The sequence below is a fragment of the Cynocephalus volans genome, chromosome X, assembly GCF_027409185.1.
Source record: "Cynocephalus volans isolate mCynVol1 chromosome X, mCynVol1.pri, whole genome shotgun sequence".
NCBI lineage: Eukaryota > Metazoa > Chordata > Mammalia > Dermoptera > Cynocephalidae > Cynocephalus > Cynocephalus volans.
Genome location: NC_084478.1, coordinates 53,777,993 through 53,794,780, shown reverse-complemented (window position 1 = coordinate 53,794,780; position 16,788 = coordinate 53,777,993). Strand labels below are relative to the sequence as shown.

Below are 16,788 nucleotides of genomic sequence, written 5' to 3'. Positions count from 1 at the left end.
ATATCTATATATCTATATAAATAATTGTCTGGAAAGTGTAAGTTTAATTATTGGGCAATCCAATGTTTAACATACCTCTAAATATCAGGTATTTGTGGCCCTGTGCCTATGGTGAGAGCTACGAGTAAGAATTACTTGGAGGAAAATGCTCGGAATAAAAATTTAAGTTAGTTTTCCTATATGTATGTACATTTTGGTATTATTAAGGTCTTTGGTAGGAAAACTCCTGAAGTTTTAAATTCATTTAAGGCAGAGCTGTATTTATTTATTTATTTATTTATTCATTTCTCTGTGACTCATTAAGAGTTTGGGTTCTATTAGGGGACCAGAATGTTCATGCTGGGAGTTTCTGTTAATCCATTAAGAAATGTTGTGGCAATTCTATTAGGATTAAAACAAAATGTTTACCAAACTAGAAGTCTGATAAAATAGTTCTCCTGGTGTTTTATGAAGACAGTGAGTCTTTAGACTTTTGAGAAGGTCAAACTAATTTTGTTCTTACTGGTGGAGTGATAAGATTTGGAAAAACAACAGCCTTGCAGATCAAACACTGGTAGAGTATTAAGTGGATATTATTGCTTGGCACTTATTGGTCTCCCTGACTTCCAGGCTGAATGTATAATTTTTGAAATCACTTCAAATCTATTTGAGCCACCTCTTTGGTTAAATTTATTCATAGGTATTTTATTCTTTTGGTAGCTATTGTAAATGGTTTTGCTTTCTTGATTTCTTTTTCTGCTCATTCATTGTTGGTGTATAAGAATGCTACTGATTTTTGTGTATTGATTTTGTATCCTGCAACTTTACTGAATTTGTTTATGAGCTCTAGGAGATTCTTGGTAGAGGTTATGGGTTTTTCTATGCATAGGATCATGTCTTCTGTGAACAGTGACAATTCAACTTTGACTTTTCCAACTTGGATGCCCTTTATTTTTTCTCTTGTCTAATTGATCTCTACAACTAGAACTACAATATTGTGCTGAAAGAAATTAAAGAGGACACTAAAAGATGAAAAGACATTCCTTGTTCGTGGATTGGAAGAATTAACATTGTTAAAATGTCAGTAGTACCGAAAGTGATCTACAGATTCAATACAATCGCCGTCAAAATACCAACAACATCCTTCACAGAAATAGAAAAAAAAAATCCTAAAATTCATATGGAAAAACAAAAGACCCTGAATATCCAAAGCAATTGTATTAGTCCGTTTTGTGTTGCTATAATAGGAATACCTGAGATTGGGAATTTATAAAGAACAGAGATTTATTTGGCTTACAATTCTGGGACAGGTGCATCTGGCACGGGCCTCAGGCTGCTTCTACTCATGGCAGAAAGTGACAGGCAGCTGACGGGCACAAGCAGATCACATGGCAAGAGGAAGCAAGAGAGAGAGAGAGAGGAGGTGCCAGGGTCTTTTAAACAACCAGCTCTCATGGGAACTAATAGAGTGAGAACTCACTCAGAACCCCCACCCCTCATAGAGCATTAATCCATTCATGAGGGATCTGCCCCCATGACTCAAACAGCTTGCAGCCCTGTCACATTGGGGATCGGATTTCCACATGAGTTTTGGAGGGGACAACACATCCAAACTCCATCAGCAATCCTGAGCAAAAAAGTAAAACTGGAGGCATTATACTACCTGGTCTCAAACTATACCACAAAGCTATAGTAACCAAAACAGCATGGTACTGATATAAAAACAGACACCTGGACCAATAGAACAGAATCTTGAACACAGAAATCAGCCCAGTACTTACAAACAACTGATCTTCAACAAAGGCACCAAGAACATACACTGGAAAATGACAGCCTCTTCAGTAAATGGTGCTGAGAAAACTGGATACACATGTGTAGAAGAATGAAACAAGACCCATACCTCTTGCCATACACCAAAATCAGCTCAAAATAGATTAAAGACTTAAGTTTAAGACCTGAAACTATAAAATTACTAAAAGAAAACATAGAGGAAATATTTCAGGATATATGACCGCGCAAAGACTTTTTGAATAAGACCCGAAAAGCACAAGCAACAAAAGGAAAAATAAAGAAATGGGATTATATCAAACTAAAAAGCTTCTGCACAGCAAAATAAACAACAGGGTGAAAACACAACCTATAGAATGAGAGAAAATATTTGCAAACTATATGTCTGACAAGGGATTAATATCCAGAATATACAAGGAACTCAAACAACTTTACTGTAAAAAACCCCAAATAATCCAATTAAAAAATGGGCAAAGGAGCCAAATAGACATTTTTCAAAGGAACACATACAAATGGCCAACAGACACATCAAAAAATGCTCAACATCACTCAGCATCAGGGAAATGCAAATAAAAACCACATTGAGAAATCATCTCACCCCAGTTAGACAGACCATTATCAAAAAGACAGAATAACAAATGCTGGTGAGGATGTGGCAAAAAGGAAACTCTTCTGCACTGTTGGTGGGACTGTAAATTAGTAAAGGCACTATGGAAAACAGTATGGATGTTTCCCAGACAACTACAGATAGAACTGCCATATGATTCAGCAATCCCACTACTGGGTATATACCGAAAGGAATAGAAATCATCATGTCAAAGGGATACCTGCACTCCCATGTTCATTGCAGCTCTATTTACAATAGTCAAGATGTAGAACCAACCTAAATGTCCATCAGTGGTTGACTGGATTAGGAAAATGTGGTATATATACACAATAGAATACTACTCTTCCATAAAAAGAAGGAAATTCTCTCATTTGTAGCAACATGGATGAACTTGGAGAAAACTATGTTACGTGAAGTAAGCCAGGCACAGAAAGAGAAATACCGCATGTTCTCACTTATAAGTGGGAGCTAGAAAGAAAGAAAGACCACAATAAAATGCTGAACTTTCAGAAAGAGAGAACAGACCAATAGTTACTAGAGGTAGGAAGGGGGGGGCTAGGGAGTAATTGTATAAGGGACACAAAAAGTAATTACAATTTGCAATGATGAACATGCTAATAATACCGATTTGATCATCGCATACTGTACACAAATACTGATAGTCAACTCTGTACCCCATAAATATGTATAATCAAAAATAAATAAATATTTTAGAAAAAGAAATCTATTTGAACCAAATATTTAGCTTATCTGTAGGATTCCAAATAGCCAATTTTAACATACTTTCCCCTCCTGTTACTCCTTCCTTCTCTTCCCTCAAACGATGCACTCAAATGATGAAATCAACCCCATAAAGACAAAACTATACGGCAGTTTCCAGGCTGGGCTCTGTGGTCTCCTGACGATACTAATCTCTGGCTTTCTTAGTGGTCCTTTTCAGCTAAGCCAGCTGTGCAGAAGACAACATAGTATATTTTCACTTTCGTTTTCAGTCACTGTAAAGAGTAGAGCAACTTACGGAACTCTTGTCAGTTTTTATTGTGCAAGAGCAATGGTTCGATAAAAGTCATATTAACTTTGGATAACGCGATACAGCTTATGGGTCAGAACTGTCAGTAAATACCAGGCTAAAGAAATGTTTTTTGTTTTGTTCCATTTCTGACAGCTATTAGTAAGGCTGTGGGTGGGCTTTCAACTGGATCTGAAGAGGTGCAGTTACTGCATAAGCATCACAGCAGAGAGGAAAAGGAGGCAGTATGGAATAAGAGACCATCAGCTCTGATGTTTACCAGCTAGGCAAGTTATTTAATCTGTCTAATTTCAGTTGCTATAGATATAGTACATTATAATAGCATATAACTCAGTGATGACATGGGGATTAAATGAGGATTCATTTGTTTTATTTATTTTTTTTATTGAAACAATTTATCGTACATAGCTGCGGGGTACAGCATTGAATATCAATACCTGTGTGCAATATGTGATACTCAAATCAGGATAATTAGGATATTCAACATTATACGATGTAATCATTTTTTGTGGTCCTTTCATTTGTGAATTGAGCAATTCATTCTGTGATATGAGGTCGGCATTGGATAGTTTACCATGTTTTTTTACCCTGGCCCTCTTGCAAGGTCATATGTATCTCCCAGAAATTAAAAGTGGCCTAAGGGTGGAGTGTGGGCTCTGGGGCCAGACTGTGGTGCTGCAAATTGCAGTTCTGCCACTTACTAGCTGTGTGAGCTTGGACAAGTTACTTAACTTTGCATTTCAGTTTCCTCATCTGTAAATGGGATATTAATAGTTCTTACCTCACTGGGAAAATGATTTTGTAACTGCTCCCTCACAATTTTGCAGAACCTTCTTCTATTTCTTGGTATTTTTCTATACCTCTAGATATATTTTATTATTCTTCTACTAGAGGCAATGAAACACATTTAAGCTATTTCAGGATATGAGCTACTACAGATTGGGTGAGGCATAATCAGAAGACGATGAGACCCTGTGAGACCCTCCTTCCAGACAGGAGCCCATGTTCCATCTCTGATAGTCCAACTCCATCTAATCTCTTGGACTATATATTTTCTGCTTCTCTCTGGGATGGCCATCAGGGCTTTTAGGTGTATGCAGCTATTCCCAAGGCTAGAACCTACCAAGGTGCTGTCTTCAACATCAAAGGTCAGCAAACTATGGCCCATGGGCCAAATCCATCCCACAGCTTGTGTTTTTTAAAAAAGGTCTTATTGGAACACAACCATATCCATTTGTTTACATACAAACATGCATACATATTATCTATTGCTGTTTTTGTACTACAATGGCAAAGTTGTAACAGAACATATGGCTTGTAGAGCCTAAAATATTTACTCCCTGACCTTTTACAAAAAAAAATTTGCTGACCCCTGGTGTACACCATGGATAAAGCCTGATCCATGACTGCAAACTTCTTTATGAATCCAACAAGCACTAAGATTGTGTCTCTGCTCATCTCCATTATTCCAGCAATAAAAATAGCACTTGGCCCATAGAAAGTGCTCATCAAATGTTGATTAATTCTGACTCTTGGGAATTGTAGGATGCTTTTGGCTGCATGTAACAGAACATGTAATTAATACTGTTATAAATAATAAGAAAACATTAATTGCTTAAATAAGAATTAGAGAGGAGTAGCAGGTTCTAGTATATCAGGATGCTGACAATAATTCTCTGCCATTCTTTCAGCCCAGATTCATTAATGTGCTGGCCTTCATCCTTAATAGCAAATGGGATAACATATTCATTGAACATGTCCTGTAGGAACATGACCTTCCATAAAGTCTAGGCTATATGTTTGAGTGGGTTATCTTTGGTCTCATGTCCACCTCCAGACCAATGATAGTGGCTAGAATAATCATAGTCTTGGTATGATTATATAATTATATTTTTCAAAAAATACACTCCTGGAGCTGACCAAAATTGAGATTTTTAGATAGAGAGGAAGAAATGAAAAATGTATGCTGTAAAGCAACCAGTAGAGTCCACCACTGAGTCAAGCTCAAGACTGGCTGCCAAAGAGAATGTAAGTGCAGATGTGTTTTCGTGCATGGTAGCCAAACAGAAATGACATGTCCTCAGTGACACTAAAGCTCACAAATGAACTGCTGAAATGAACAGTCACTTTAAAGTTGAAGATTTCCTATATAGGTTAATACCACAAAGTAGACATTTGATAGTATTTGTTTTTAGGCATTGGAAATCAAACAGAGTAAGAATTTGTTGAAGAGATTTTTTGGAATAGATTATTATGAGCCACGTACACTTTTATGTTAGTCTGAGTTCTTTCAAAGTTAGGAAAATCTAAGGCACAAAATAATCAACAATAATTTCTATTTTGTGCTTCCAAACTGTCAGCATTTTTTTTCCATTTGCAATCACTGTTGATAGCTCAATTTTCTTTGCTCTTTCTTCATAGCATTAAAGCCATCAATAAATGAGTGATTCGTTTTCCACAGAGAACATTTAAAATACTCTTACTCTCTAACAGTCAAGACCTGTGTCTGGATATCTTCTATCACTCCTTCCTGCTTGGTCTGAAGGAGAAAAATATACGTAAATAAATTTAAGCTTCTTGGATGAACCTATAGTGCAATGGTAGTCAGCAGATGCCTTTCTCCAGCCTACGATTCATGTCTGGAGGTAATTATCAGGCTTGCCATATGCCTTCAGGTTGTGGAGCACCTTCAGGAGCCCCAGAGACCCCCAGAGAGTCCCACCTTAATTAATGACACACTGCAGTGCCTATGTGGACTGTGGGGCACATTTGGGCATCAGTCCTAAAATATTGATTCAATGCAATTTTTACACTCTTTTATACTTCTATTTTCTTCATATCGAAGAACAACTTAGTCAAACAAAAATGCAAAGAAACAGTAAGTCCACTGTTTCCCAAACTCCAATTTGCTAACTTTCCAGATCAGTTTCTTCTTCATAATCTTTATAATTCTTTTTTGTTTGTTTGTTTGTTTGTTTGTTTTTGACAGCTGGCCAGTGTTATCCCTTGACCTTTGTGTTATCAGAACCATGGTCTAACCAAATGAGCTAACGGGCCAGCCCTGTAATCTTTATAACTGTTAAAATTTTTATTTGGCTTCAATTTCATTCTGAAACATCAGCAGAATCTGAAGGTGATTTGGTGGTTCGTGGTAGGTAAATAGCTGAAACAGCTGACCTATATTGGCCAATGTCAAAATCCTTACCACATGTCAAAGCCATACTCTTCTGTAAAACCATTCCTTCAATTTCTGTCTTATTCACAATTAATTATGTCTTTCTCTAGATTCTCACAAAATATCGATTTACACATCTGTAGCATGGTGAAAACAATTATTTTAATACTTGGCACCAAAGTTTACTATTGCAATAAAATCTGTTATATATCCAAGCTCCTTACATTCATGGTTTTTGAGAATTTCAAGGAAAAATGATTAATTTTCTTGTCTGTTCTGGCACAGACAGTCTAAGTAATAGCCACAAGTGGTGCTGTGCAAGAAAAGAGGGAGAGTTCAGAAGCAGGAATACAGAGCGAGGATTAACTATGGAATTACAAAAGTATGGGAAAGGGTGATAAAACTAATTTTATATAAATCCCTGAGATGGTTAATCACATGTGTATACTTAAGTGGGCTACTGGGTGCCCAGATCTTTGGTTAAACATTATTTTTGGTTGTTTCTATGAGGGTGTTTCTGGATGAGATTAACATTTAAATCAGTAAACTGAGTAAAGTAGAGTTCCCTCTCCAATATGCTATGGGTGGGGGTCATCTAATCTGTCAAAGGTTTGAATAGAATAAAAGACTGAGTGAGAAAAAAATTCTCTCTCTGCTTGCCTGTCCTCTAGCTGCAACATCAGTTTTCTCGTGCCTTTGGGCTTTGGACTAGGACCGGAATCTACACTATCAGCTCTCCTGGTTCTCAGGCCTTTGGAGTAGGACTGGAACTATGCCACTGGCTCTCCTGGGTCTGGACATTTTAGCTTCCATGATTGTATGAGCCAATTTTTTTATAATAAAATTGCATGAACCAATTCCTTATAATGAATAGCTCTATCTATCTATCTATCTATCTATCTATCTATCTATCTATCTATCTATCTAACCATCAGTCCACATGCATTCTCTTGATTCTGTTTCACTGGAGAGCCCTGACTTTTACAATCCCCAAAGACAGTGACCTCTGCTGACATCTGGGTTATGCTTCTAGTAGTTTGTGCTTATTTCACTCTGCCTTGAACTATCTTTAGTTATAAATCTGTCTCCCCCACTACACTGTGAGCTTCTGTATCAACATCTTAACATTTTTGGTGCTATGGACTCCCCTAGCAGTCTGGTAAAGCTTATGACCCCCTTCTCAGAATCATGTCTTTGTTTGCATATTATACAGTACACAGGTTTACAAAGGAAATCAATTATACTGAAATACAGTTATTAAAATACTAAAAAAAATTGTGCTACAATAATAGGTGTTTTATTTACACATTAAATAACAAGATCCTGTGGCAGGTCTAATAAGTACCATAATTTTGAAGTAGGGATAAGCATAAATGATATTTTGAGATGTTTGATTTATCTTCATTGTGATATGACAATTCCCATGACTTCTCTTGGTGACAAAGTCACAGGTACAATTAATACTACTGTCTTATACTGTCTACCTTCATAATTGAAAAAGATTTTAAATTTCAATTAAGGCTGATAAAATAAAGGTATAATATTTTTTCCCAATTCAAGTTTACAGAGCCCCTGAACTCGATACGAGAACACCTGAGAGGTCCTCTTTTCTTTTATATCATACTGCTTTTCACACAGAGTATAGCATGGTCTTTAGTATAGAGCAGGTGATCAAAAAAAAAAAAAATGTTTACAGAATTTAATCATCATGCAGACCTACTGGTCCAGAGTAAAGCTGCCCCTGAGCCAATTTATGTTGTATTTAAACCCATAATAAAAATAGGGAGAATCAGAGGAGGATAAAGGGAGGAAAGTCAACAGAAAGTTACACTATTTGATCAAGATGCTTAGCCTATGCTGTAGTGCCTCACTTCTTTCATTACCAGTATATAAACTCTAATGACTGAAAAAAATTGTTGGACAGATCTTAACTTACAAATCAAATGAACCAAAATTTTTACTTTAATGCTCACCTCTCAGACTTATTATATTCATATTTCCCTTTAAACTAACTTTATTAAATAGCAATAGCCTTAGTAATATTAGCTTTACAGTGTCTCTGGTTAGGTTTTTCAGAAGCTAATTCTGGGATGTAGATTTGCGTGCAAGCAATTTATGGAGGGGTCTCAGGAGAAAGGCATTAGGAAAGGCAGGCCATGGCAGGGAGGAGGGGCTAAGCAAGGGTGTGAATTTTAGGTGAAGTCCGGCCTCAGCGTGATCCCATGCAGAACTCCAGAGCATAAATTGCATTGCAGAGTCTGTCCTGTTTTCAGGCAAGGAGTACTTGTCAGCCATTGGCTTTGGGCTGCCCAGTTTAAATTCAAGTCTATCTGGTACTTGTGACTCTCTATTCCTATGGGAAACTTCAGTCACTCAAAAGTAATCCTTTCATGAGGATAGAAGGTGCAAGTCCTTAGAAGTAAAACACGTGGAACTGAGGGATGAGAGCACAGATCCAACAAAGGGACCTTGGGGGATCTGAGTGAAGCACTGATAGTGTCTGCAGCAACTAGTAAATCAAGGGCAACACAAAACATCAATAGGGCTAATGATCATAGCCAGCAATTATTGAGTGCTTATTCTATGCCAGTACTGTTTTAATATCATTATAATAACTTACTTAATCCTTACAACCATATGAGGTAGCTGATATTATTATTTCTCTTTTGTCAAATGAGGAAACTAGATTTATCCATGGAAGCATCTGGTCTAAAATAACACAAAAATGTCATGGTATAACTAAGATTTGAGCTTTGGGTGTGTGATTCAACAGCATGTACTCTAAACACCATGCCACACACCCTGGCATGACTTCTCAATACACGAAGCTATTAATATTGGTAGTGCCTGAGTCATCTGACCTGAGCTTATATCATGGGAGCTCAGAACAAAACAAGACAACACATCTAATACAGTTAGTGCAAAAAAAACACTCAATAAATATTAGCCAATGTTGTTATTAAAGTAGGGAACAAGACAAAGCTTTAAAAAAATCTATTTTCTATAGAAGTTTGTATCTTGGATCTATAAAAGCCTTTCTTCTGCTATTCTCAGAAAAATTTAAAGAGCCAGGAAATCAACAACTGTATTCTTGACAGCTCTGTTGTATATTATGCAATTTGGTTGAATTTATTTATAGAGAATAAAGAAAGAAGACAAGGCAAGAAAATAGGATGAGAAAAAGAAAGAGGGAATATTATAGATTGTTACTAAAAGCTACTGAGAATGACAAAAACAAATATTGTGAACAAAGTCCTATTCATTATAATTCAGTGTTTCCTGAGATCTGGATATTAAATTGTTTCTTCATAAAGGGAGTGATTTTTAACTTCCCTGAGAATGTCACCAATAACTAGTTAATATACCACCACCCATAAACAAAATAACTTTTTTCAGTGTACTAGAAAATTCAAACACTTTTCATGACTGGACTACTAATACCAAAAATATCATTTCTGATGTCTTTAAAATCATTAACCACATTGCACTGACATCTGAATTCTAGGCATAGAAAAAATGCAATAATTGTAATCAAAACCTTTGTTTCTTACAGATTGGTTGAATATCTTGAAAAAGCAGAAATGAGGCTTCTGGGCTCTTAACTGTGAAATAAACGTCAACCAAGAATATTTCAATGTATTTCCAATTCTAAGGATCCTAGTTGCTTCAGGCACGTTGAAGATTTTTGCAACTTGTGAAAATAATCTTATGATTAGTTTTCTCCACAAGTAAAATAAACATAAGTTTCCTATTGTAGTTTGGGGAGCTATACAAGACACAAAAAGTACACAGTGCACAGTTGGCAGTGACTGAGGACGGAATTCTGTTTACTTCTGCTGCTTAATATATTTAATGACAAGGACAATAAAGGCAGCAACCAATCACAATGGATGTTGCAATCAATCAGGATGATGATGTGACCATTCAGAGTAGATCATACAGCTAATCAGAATGGATGCTGGCTAAAACACAGGTGAGCTCATACCTGGGGAGCTAGCTAAATATCAGCCTGTCTACAGCAGATATGAAATTCAACTGTGCCTATATGACTTAACTTTCTTCACACAGAAACTTATTTCAAGAAATTCAAGTGATTTCTAGGGTATCATAGGAACTTTTCACTCTCCAGTTGCTTTTCTTCTTTTGCAGCTACGGCAAAGGCAAATCCCCAGTAAGACTGACTTGAGAAAGGCATTATGAATAGATAATTGCTAACATTTATTGAACACTCAAGTGCCAGGCACTGTACATGTATTATCTTCCTTAATCTTTGGAACAACCTTATGAGGTGAGTGTTATTATTACCCTTGTTTTACCAATGAGGAAACCAAGGTATGGAGAAGTTGAGTAGCTTTCTCTAAGTCACACAACTAATACGTGCCAGAGCCAGTATTCAAACTTGTGCAGTCCTTCCTCTTAATTAACTTTACAGCGTTATTAGCAAATGGGTGTTCTCATCAACACCATATTTTTTTGCTCAATTTTATCCTCCTATCTGGCTAAATGATGCAGTGCCAAAGATGTTTTCTAATATCTGGGCTACTTCTGGGAACCCACAAAGTTCCAGAACAACATCTATCTCCAGTGTAGTCACATTTGCCCCATTTCTGATCTAAATTGCTTCAAACAAACAGAAAGCAGTCAAGGAGGGCCAAAAAGATAAATGAATACTACCTTATTCTCTTGTCCTCCACTTTTTTCAAATATTCGTCTCTCTTTAGGACTCCCAGGATCATTTCCTTCTCATGATCTAATAAAAATGACAGATTGATGAACTCCGAGTTCTTAGACATGTTATTTCAGCAGCAGCTCTGAGTAGCAGTGGTTGAATCTTCTAGAAGGTGAATTGATATCTACAGTTCTTAAGGTTTCCCTTGACCAACCAGAGTCACTCAGTTGTTAGGAGTAAAGTGGTTTTTATAAGGTCTTTGTAGAACTGCTGAAGGTCATTAGGTATTCTTTCAGGCTACAAAGAAAACAGGCTCCACTGAGATTACGTTCCAAGAAAGTCATTACTGTTTTAACAGAAAAAGATTTCCAAAAGCTTTGCTGTGGTGTTCAGTCAGGCAGCAGCTGAGTTTCACTAAGATGCTCAATTTCAATCCTTCATAAAGCTACAGAGTAGGAATCAGACCTGCTGAGACAGAATGCAGAAAATACTGAAAAGTTGGAAAAATCAAGGGAGAGAAAAATTAATTAGGCTATTTTTCTCACAGCACTTATAAAACTGCCTAATTTTTGACACATTGATGTACCTAACTAAAAAAAAAAAAAATTAAGTCAGTAAACATGCATTTATTAAATGCTTATTTTGTGTCTTTTACCATGAAATGTTATTTGTACTTAATTGGCTCCAGGTTCCCTATGCAAATTAATTTTCCTCCATTAAAATTAGCTTCCTCTGCCAGCCAGATCCCATCATCACCACTCTTGCAGCTGACCAATGGTGAATTTGGTCACCACTTTGGGAAACTAAGTACCCAATCTGGACTGTCCACTACAGGTCAGGGCCCTTAAATAGCTCCCTACTTTTCCTCCCTCCCCACGCCTAGGAACATAGCTTTAAAAGCACTGCTACTGAAATAAATATAAACTGGTGCTATATAAATCAATCTCAACATATCTCACAATGTTGAATGAAAAAAAAAATAAGTTACAGAAGAATGCTTACAGAATGATATCATATGCAGGGTCTTCAAAAAGTTCATGGAAAGATAAGCATTATCTTTTAATTACATTTTCCATCAAGTTTTTGAATTACCCTAGTCTATATGAAGGATATAACTTGCAAAAAATGTTACATATAATTTAGGAATACATACATTTGCAGTATAAATATAAGCAACTTGATGGGAAATTCAAGATCATGATTACCTCTGGCATTCAGAGAGCGACACCATCAGAGAAGAGAACACAGGGGCTTCAAGTAATATTTTATTCTCAAGATGAGTGTTTATATCTTATGATGTACGTGATTGTGAATTATTCTACCTATGTATTATATACTGCAAAGTAGATTTTTTTTTTTTTGAGTTTTATTTTTTTGTCTTCTTTGTGACCGGCCACACTGTGCTCAGCCAGTGAGCGCACCGACCATCCCCATATAGGATCCGAACCCACGGCAGGAGCGCTGCTGCGCTCCCAGCGCCGCACTCTCCCGAGTGTGCCACAGGGTTGGCCCCAAAGTAGATTTTTTTAAAACTACCTCCTGTCAACATAAGAAGCTTGCCGGGCCCTGTTCCCTACCCTAACTCTTGAGCACATTCTTTCATTGGTTTGGTGCATGGATCCTCTCTATACAGCCACTTAAGAATGATGACTCCTAGGGTGACCTACTGGGTTTTGTGATTGGGCATCATCCCGTGAGACTCCCTGAGCTTCCCCCTAGGTCTATGAACTACAATCTACATGCAAGTTACACTTGGTTTCTTTGGCTCTAGCCGGGCTCCCAGGTCTAACTAGATACCTACTGAAAGGCTGCTTTGGGACCTCCGAGAAACCATAAGGTCAGGCTGACCTCAAAATCTCAGGAGATCTAAAGGACAGGATCTTGTCCAGAGCCTCCCTAACTTTCCAAAGCCCCCATGTGTTTGTTCAGTGTATATCAAACCAGAACTTTGTTAAAATGACCCAGAACTGAACTGCTTCTTACACACCAAGAGCTACCCCCTTCTGAAGAGACTGCCCAGGTCAGTGCAGACTCTCTGGATTTACTCCAGGCCTTTCCTCCATCTCCAAAGCCCTAGAGGCAGCACGGATCAGAGGGCCCCAAGGTTGAAACAAACAGAAAGCAACAAGGTTAAGAGCAAAATGGGATCCTCAGAAAGGTTAATGGTTTGGGTTTTGTATCACTGTCAACTGGGGTCTCCTCAGATAAAGAACACAATTGGTTTCTCCACCCCTTTGTATCTCATCTGGCTTTATGCTGAAATGAAATAAAAATAATTGGAAACTCAGTGAATGAATATGCTATCATTACAGCCAAGTTCACTTAAGACATACTTTGTATTTTAAATATCAGATATAGAATGTCCTATGTGAATATTCTATAGAACTGCACTTAGAAATTATTCAAAGGGTTGGGATTTACAAAAATGCTTGACTTGAAGCTATGGTTATCACTCTCTTGGACTGTAAATACAAGTGTGCTCTCTAAAAATAGAAGGGTCTGCCCTGTAAGGAGAATAAGTAATACCAGGGGCAGCACATGAAGGTGACAGAAATGGATGCAAATGGATGGCCAAGGAGATCAGAAGTAGCCAAAACTCTATCAAGAAAATCAGGATGCTTCCTCCAGAAGGCACAACTGGACTGTCATTATAATTTAGTAAAATGGAATCTTAGTGATAATAATAGAGTCCTTCTGGTGAAATACAGGATGAAGAGAAGGAGGCAGCAAGCATGGGCACAGATAAGACAGTGAGCATGGGAGATCCAAAAAGCTAGGTGTTGATGGTGCCCATCCAGACTCCAGCCAGGGAAGAAGCACCTAGGCCCCCAAATGAAAGTGATTTATTCTCTGTAGCACACGGTCCACATCGAGTGATGGAGCCTCCGTCTGGCACTTTTTCATGGCATTAATTACTCATATTGTACAACTAATTCCCCTTAATTGAATTTCACTTCCTCCCAGACACTTCTAATTAATTGTAAGTTGACTTCCATAGAGCTGCCTCTTCAGGAGTGAATGTTCTGGTTCTGCTTATGGAGCCCTCCATGTTTGGTTTAGTTTGAACCCATGTCTGATCTGTTTGCTGTGTGCTGACCCATCAAATTTCTGAGCCTTTGTCCTAAGGACCAGCATCTGGGCTGCAATAAATTCACCTATGCACCGTCCTTTGATGCCTCTTTTCAGCTCGTTCATAGCCCCATCTGTAGACCCCTTACCCACTACATACTTTAATCAAGTGAAAAAAAAATGAGTAGTTGACCCTCATTCTTTTAGTTAAGGGTGCCCAGGAAACACTACTCACATTAAGAGAGAGAAATTTATTTTTATTTTACTCCTCAATTCCTTAACTTAAACAGATCTCTCTTTAAACATTTCAGATGTGTATGTTTCCCTCTGCCCAGTTGCCTTGCTGAACTGAGCTAAACTAGAAAGATGACAACTTGGTTTGTACTCCTATGTCATTCTGCTGCCTTTCAGCATAGATAGCTTAGGACAGGTCATTAACTCTGCTGATCATCAAAAAAGATGGGGTAATCAAAAATTCTCACAGCATCACACAGAGACATAAGCTTAAAAAGCATCTGTTTTGAGTAATGCACACTTAAAAATAATAGAGGTTTATATTTGAGGCAAAGGAAAGGGTATATCTGAATATATGTCATTATTAGGTACCTAAAAAACAGCATTAAAAATAAAATGCTTCTAGGAGTGCTCTTAAGATAAAACTAATAAAAATAAAGTTAATTTCCTGTTTGCCTGTTACTGTGTGAAAACAGATAGATGGATATTCAGCACATTTAGAGGGATTTTATGATGCTTAGAATATAAACTAAATGGCATATGCAAAATACACTTGATGGTGCCTTTCAAATAAATAAGTTATCCTGCAGGACAGCTATAACTGGAGTACAGCAAGAATCCACATTACTGTCAAAAGGTGAGAACTGCCATAGAGATGCAGGTGCCACACACACACACACACACACACACACACACACACACACACACACACACACACACACACACACACAAAGACTTTTACTATGAACCCCAAGCTGAAAGACTCAAGGGCAGATGCTATGGAACTGCAGGCATTTATTTTCAATAGAGCAGTTTCTTCTCAGATGGGCAACTCTGTGCAGTACATTACATGGGAGTGCAGTGGCTTGGGGTTTTTTTTTTTGTTTGTTTTTTAAATTTCACAACAGTATTGATTCTCCAAACAATACTAGAAAGTCCAACTAACAATACCATCAATTTTATACTGATCCTTCAAGAGCAGCAATTCTCAGAACACTCCATACTAATAAGAGCTAACATTTATATAACTCAGCTAAAGCTTATGACCTCCCTATGAAATAAATTCTGTTTTTATCCCCATTTTACAGATGAGAAAACTGAGGCATAGAGAGATTAAATAACTTACTCAAGGTTAACCAGTTAGTAAGTAACTCAGAGTAGTTTGGTTTCAGGGACTCTGCTTACAATCACTAAATTTGGCTGCCTCTCAGTGCCTCCATGGAAAAACAGTATCCCACAAGATGTTATAAAATACTCTATGGAATTTTTTAAAGTCCTGTAGTCCAACAAAAAAATTTAGATATGTAAGGTTAAACCAAGTTAAATAATTTTTCTTCTACAGAACTTCTAGCTCTTTAATACTCTAATGTTCATTGTAAATTTTCACACAACCCTCAGTTTGGAAAAAGATATTTAACATTATTGGTTCTTATCTTGGCATTGAATATTTTGATATTTTTAAAGAGAAGACTATTTCTATCTTTAAAAAACTGGTTAGGAAAAATCTAAATAACAATTTCAATAGAGAAAGACTTAAGAGAAAAATCAAAAAGCACATCATTATAGCATACTTATCAATAGTGGAAATTTTGAAACAGCCTAAAGTTACAGCAATTTTAAAATGAGGTATTTAAAAATATATTGACATGGATAATACCAAAGCTATACTGTTAGTTGAAAATAGGAAGATAATTACACTTTCAAATGCATATACATTTAAAGCAATGCAATAGAGATCATATATAATATATGTAAATGCATAGGAAAGACACAGAATGAAACATAGTGATCTGTGAGTCACGTTGTACATAGAGATTGAAGTTGGATTGTTAAGGGTGAGAGAAGAGATAAAAAGGGGCTATTTCCATGTTATTCATTACTTTGGACGTGTTCACATAACCATATATAATTTACATCTTTTAAAAATTGTAAGAAGCAATAAGGTGTGGTAACTGACTGGAGTTATAAGAAAAGAAAGAAAGAGTCTGAAAATAATTTTAAGAATTTGATCCCAGAAGAATATAAGTGATATTGCCAGCAATAGGAAAGTTGGAAATGTGCTGGTTTTGGTGAGCAATAATGAATTTGGGTTTCAGACATGTTGTAAATTAGGTGACACCATCCTGGTTCATCAACATCACAGTTTTCTGTCTCCATTCTTACTGTTCTATATGAGATTCCTCCAAAACACAAACTCGATAATTGTCACTCTCATACTAAAAACGCTTCAATGTGTT

General features: G+C 36.9%; 2 protein-coding genes across 2 annotated transcripts in view; both read right to left on the bottom strand.

Moving 5' to 3' along the window:
- Window positions 1-11,379, bottom strand: part of SYTL5 (synaptotagmin like 5) — a 109,754-nt gene extending 98,375 nt beyond the window's left edge. Inside the window, exon 1 of the mRNA XM_063083358.1 lies at window positions 11,254-11,379. Coding sequence (XP_062939428.1) covers window positions 11,254-11,372 — 119 coding nt within the window. The 5' untranslated portion in view covers window positions 11,373-11,379. The remainder of the gene's footprint in view (window positions 1-11,253) is intronic.
- Window positions 11,380-11,630: 251 nt separating this feature from the next.
- Window positions 11,631-16,788, bottom strand: part of LOC134366865 (endoplasmic reticulum membrane adapter protein XK-like) — a 78,247-nt gene continuing 73,089 nt past the window's right edge. The window contains exon 3 of the mRNA XM_063083359.1: window positions 11,631-11,713. The gene's annotated coding sequence lies outside the window, so the exon portion shown is untranslated. The remainder of the gene's footprint in view (window positions 11,714-16,788) is intronic.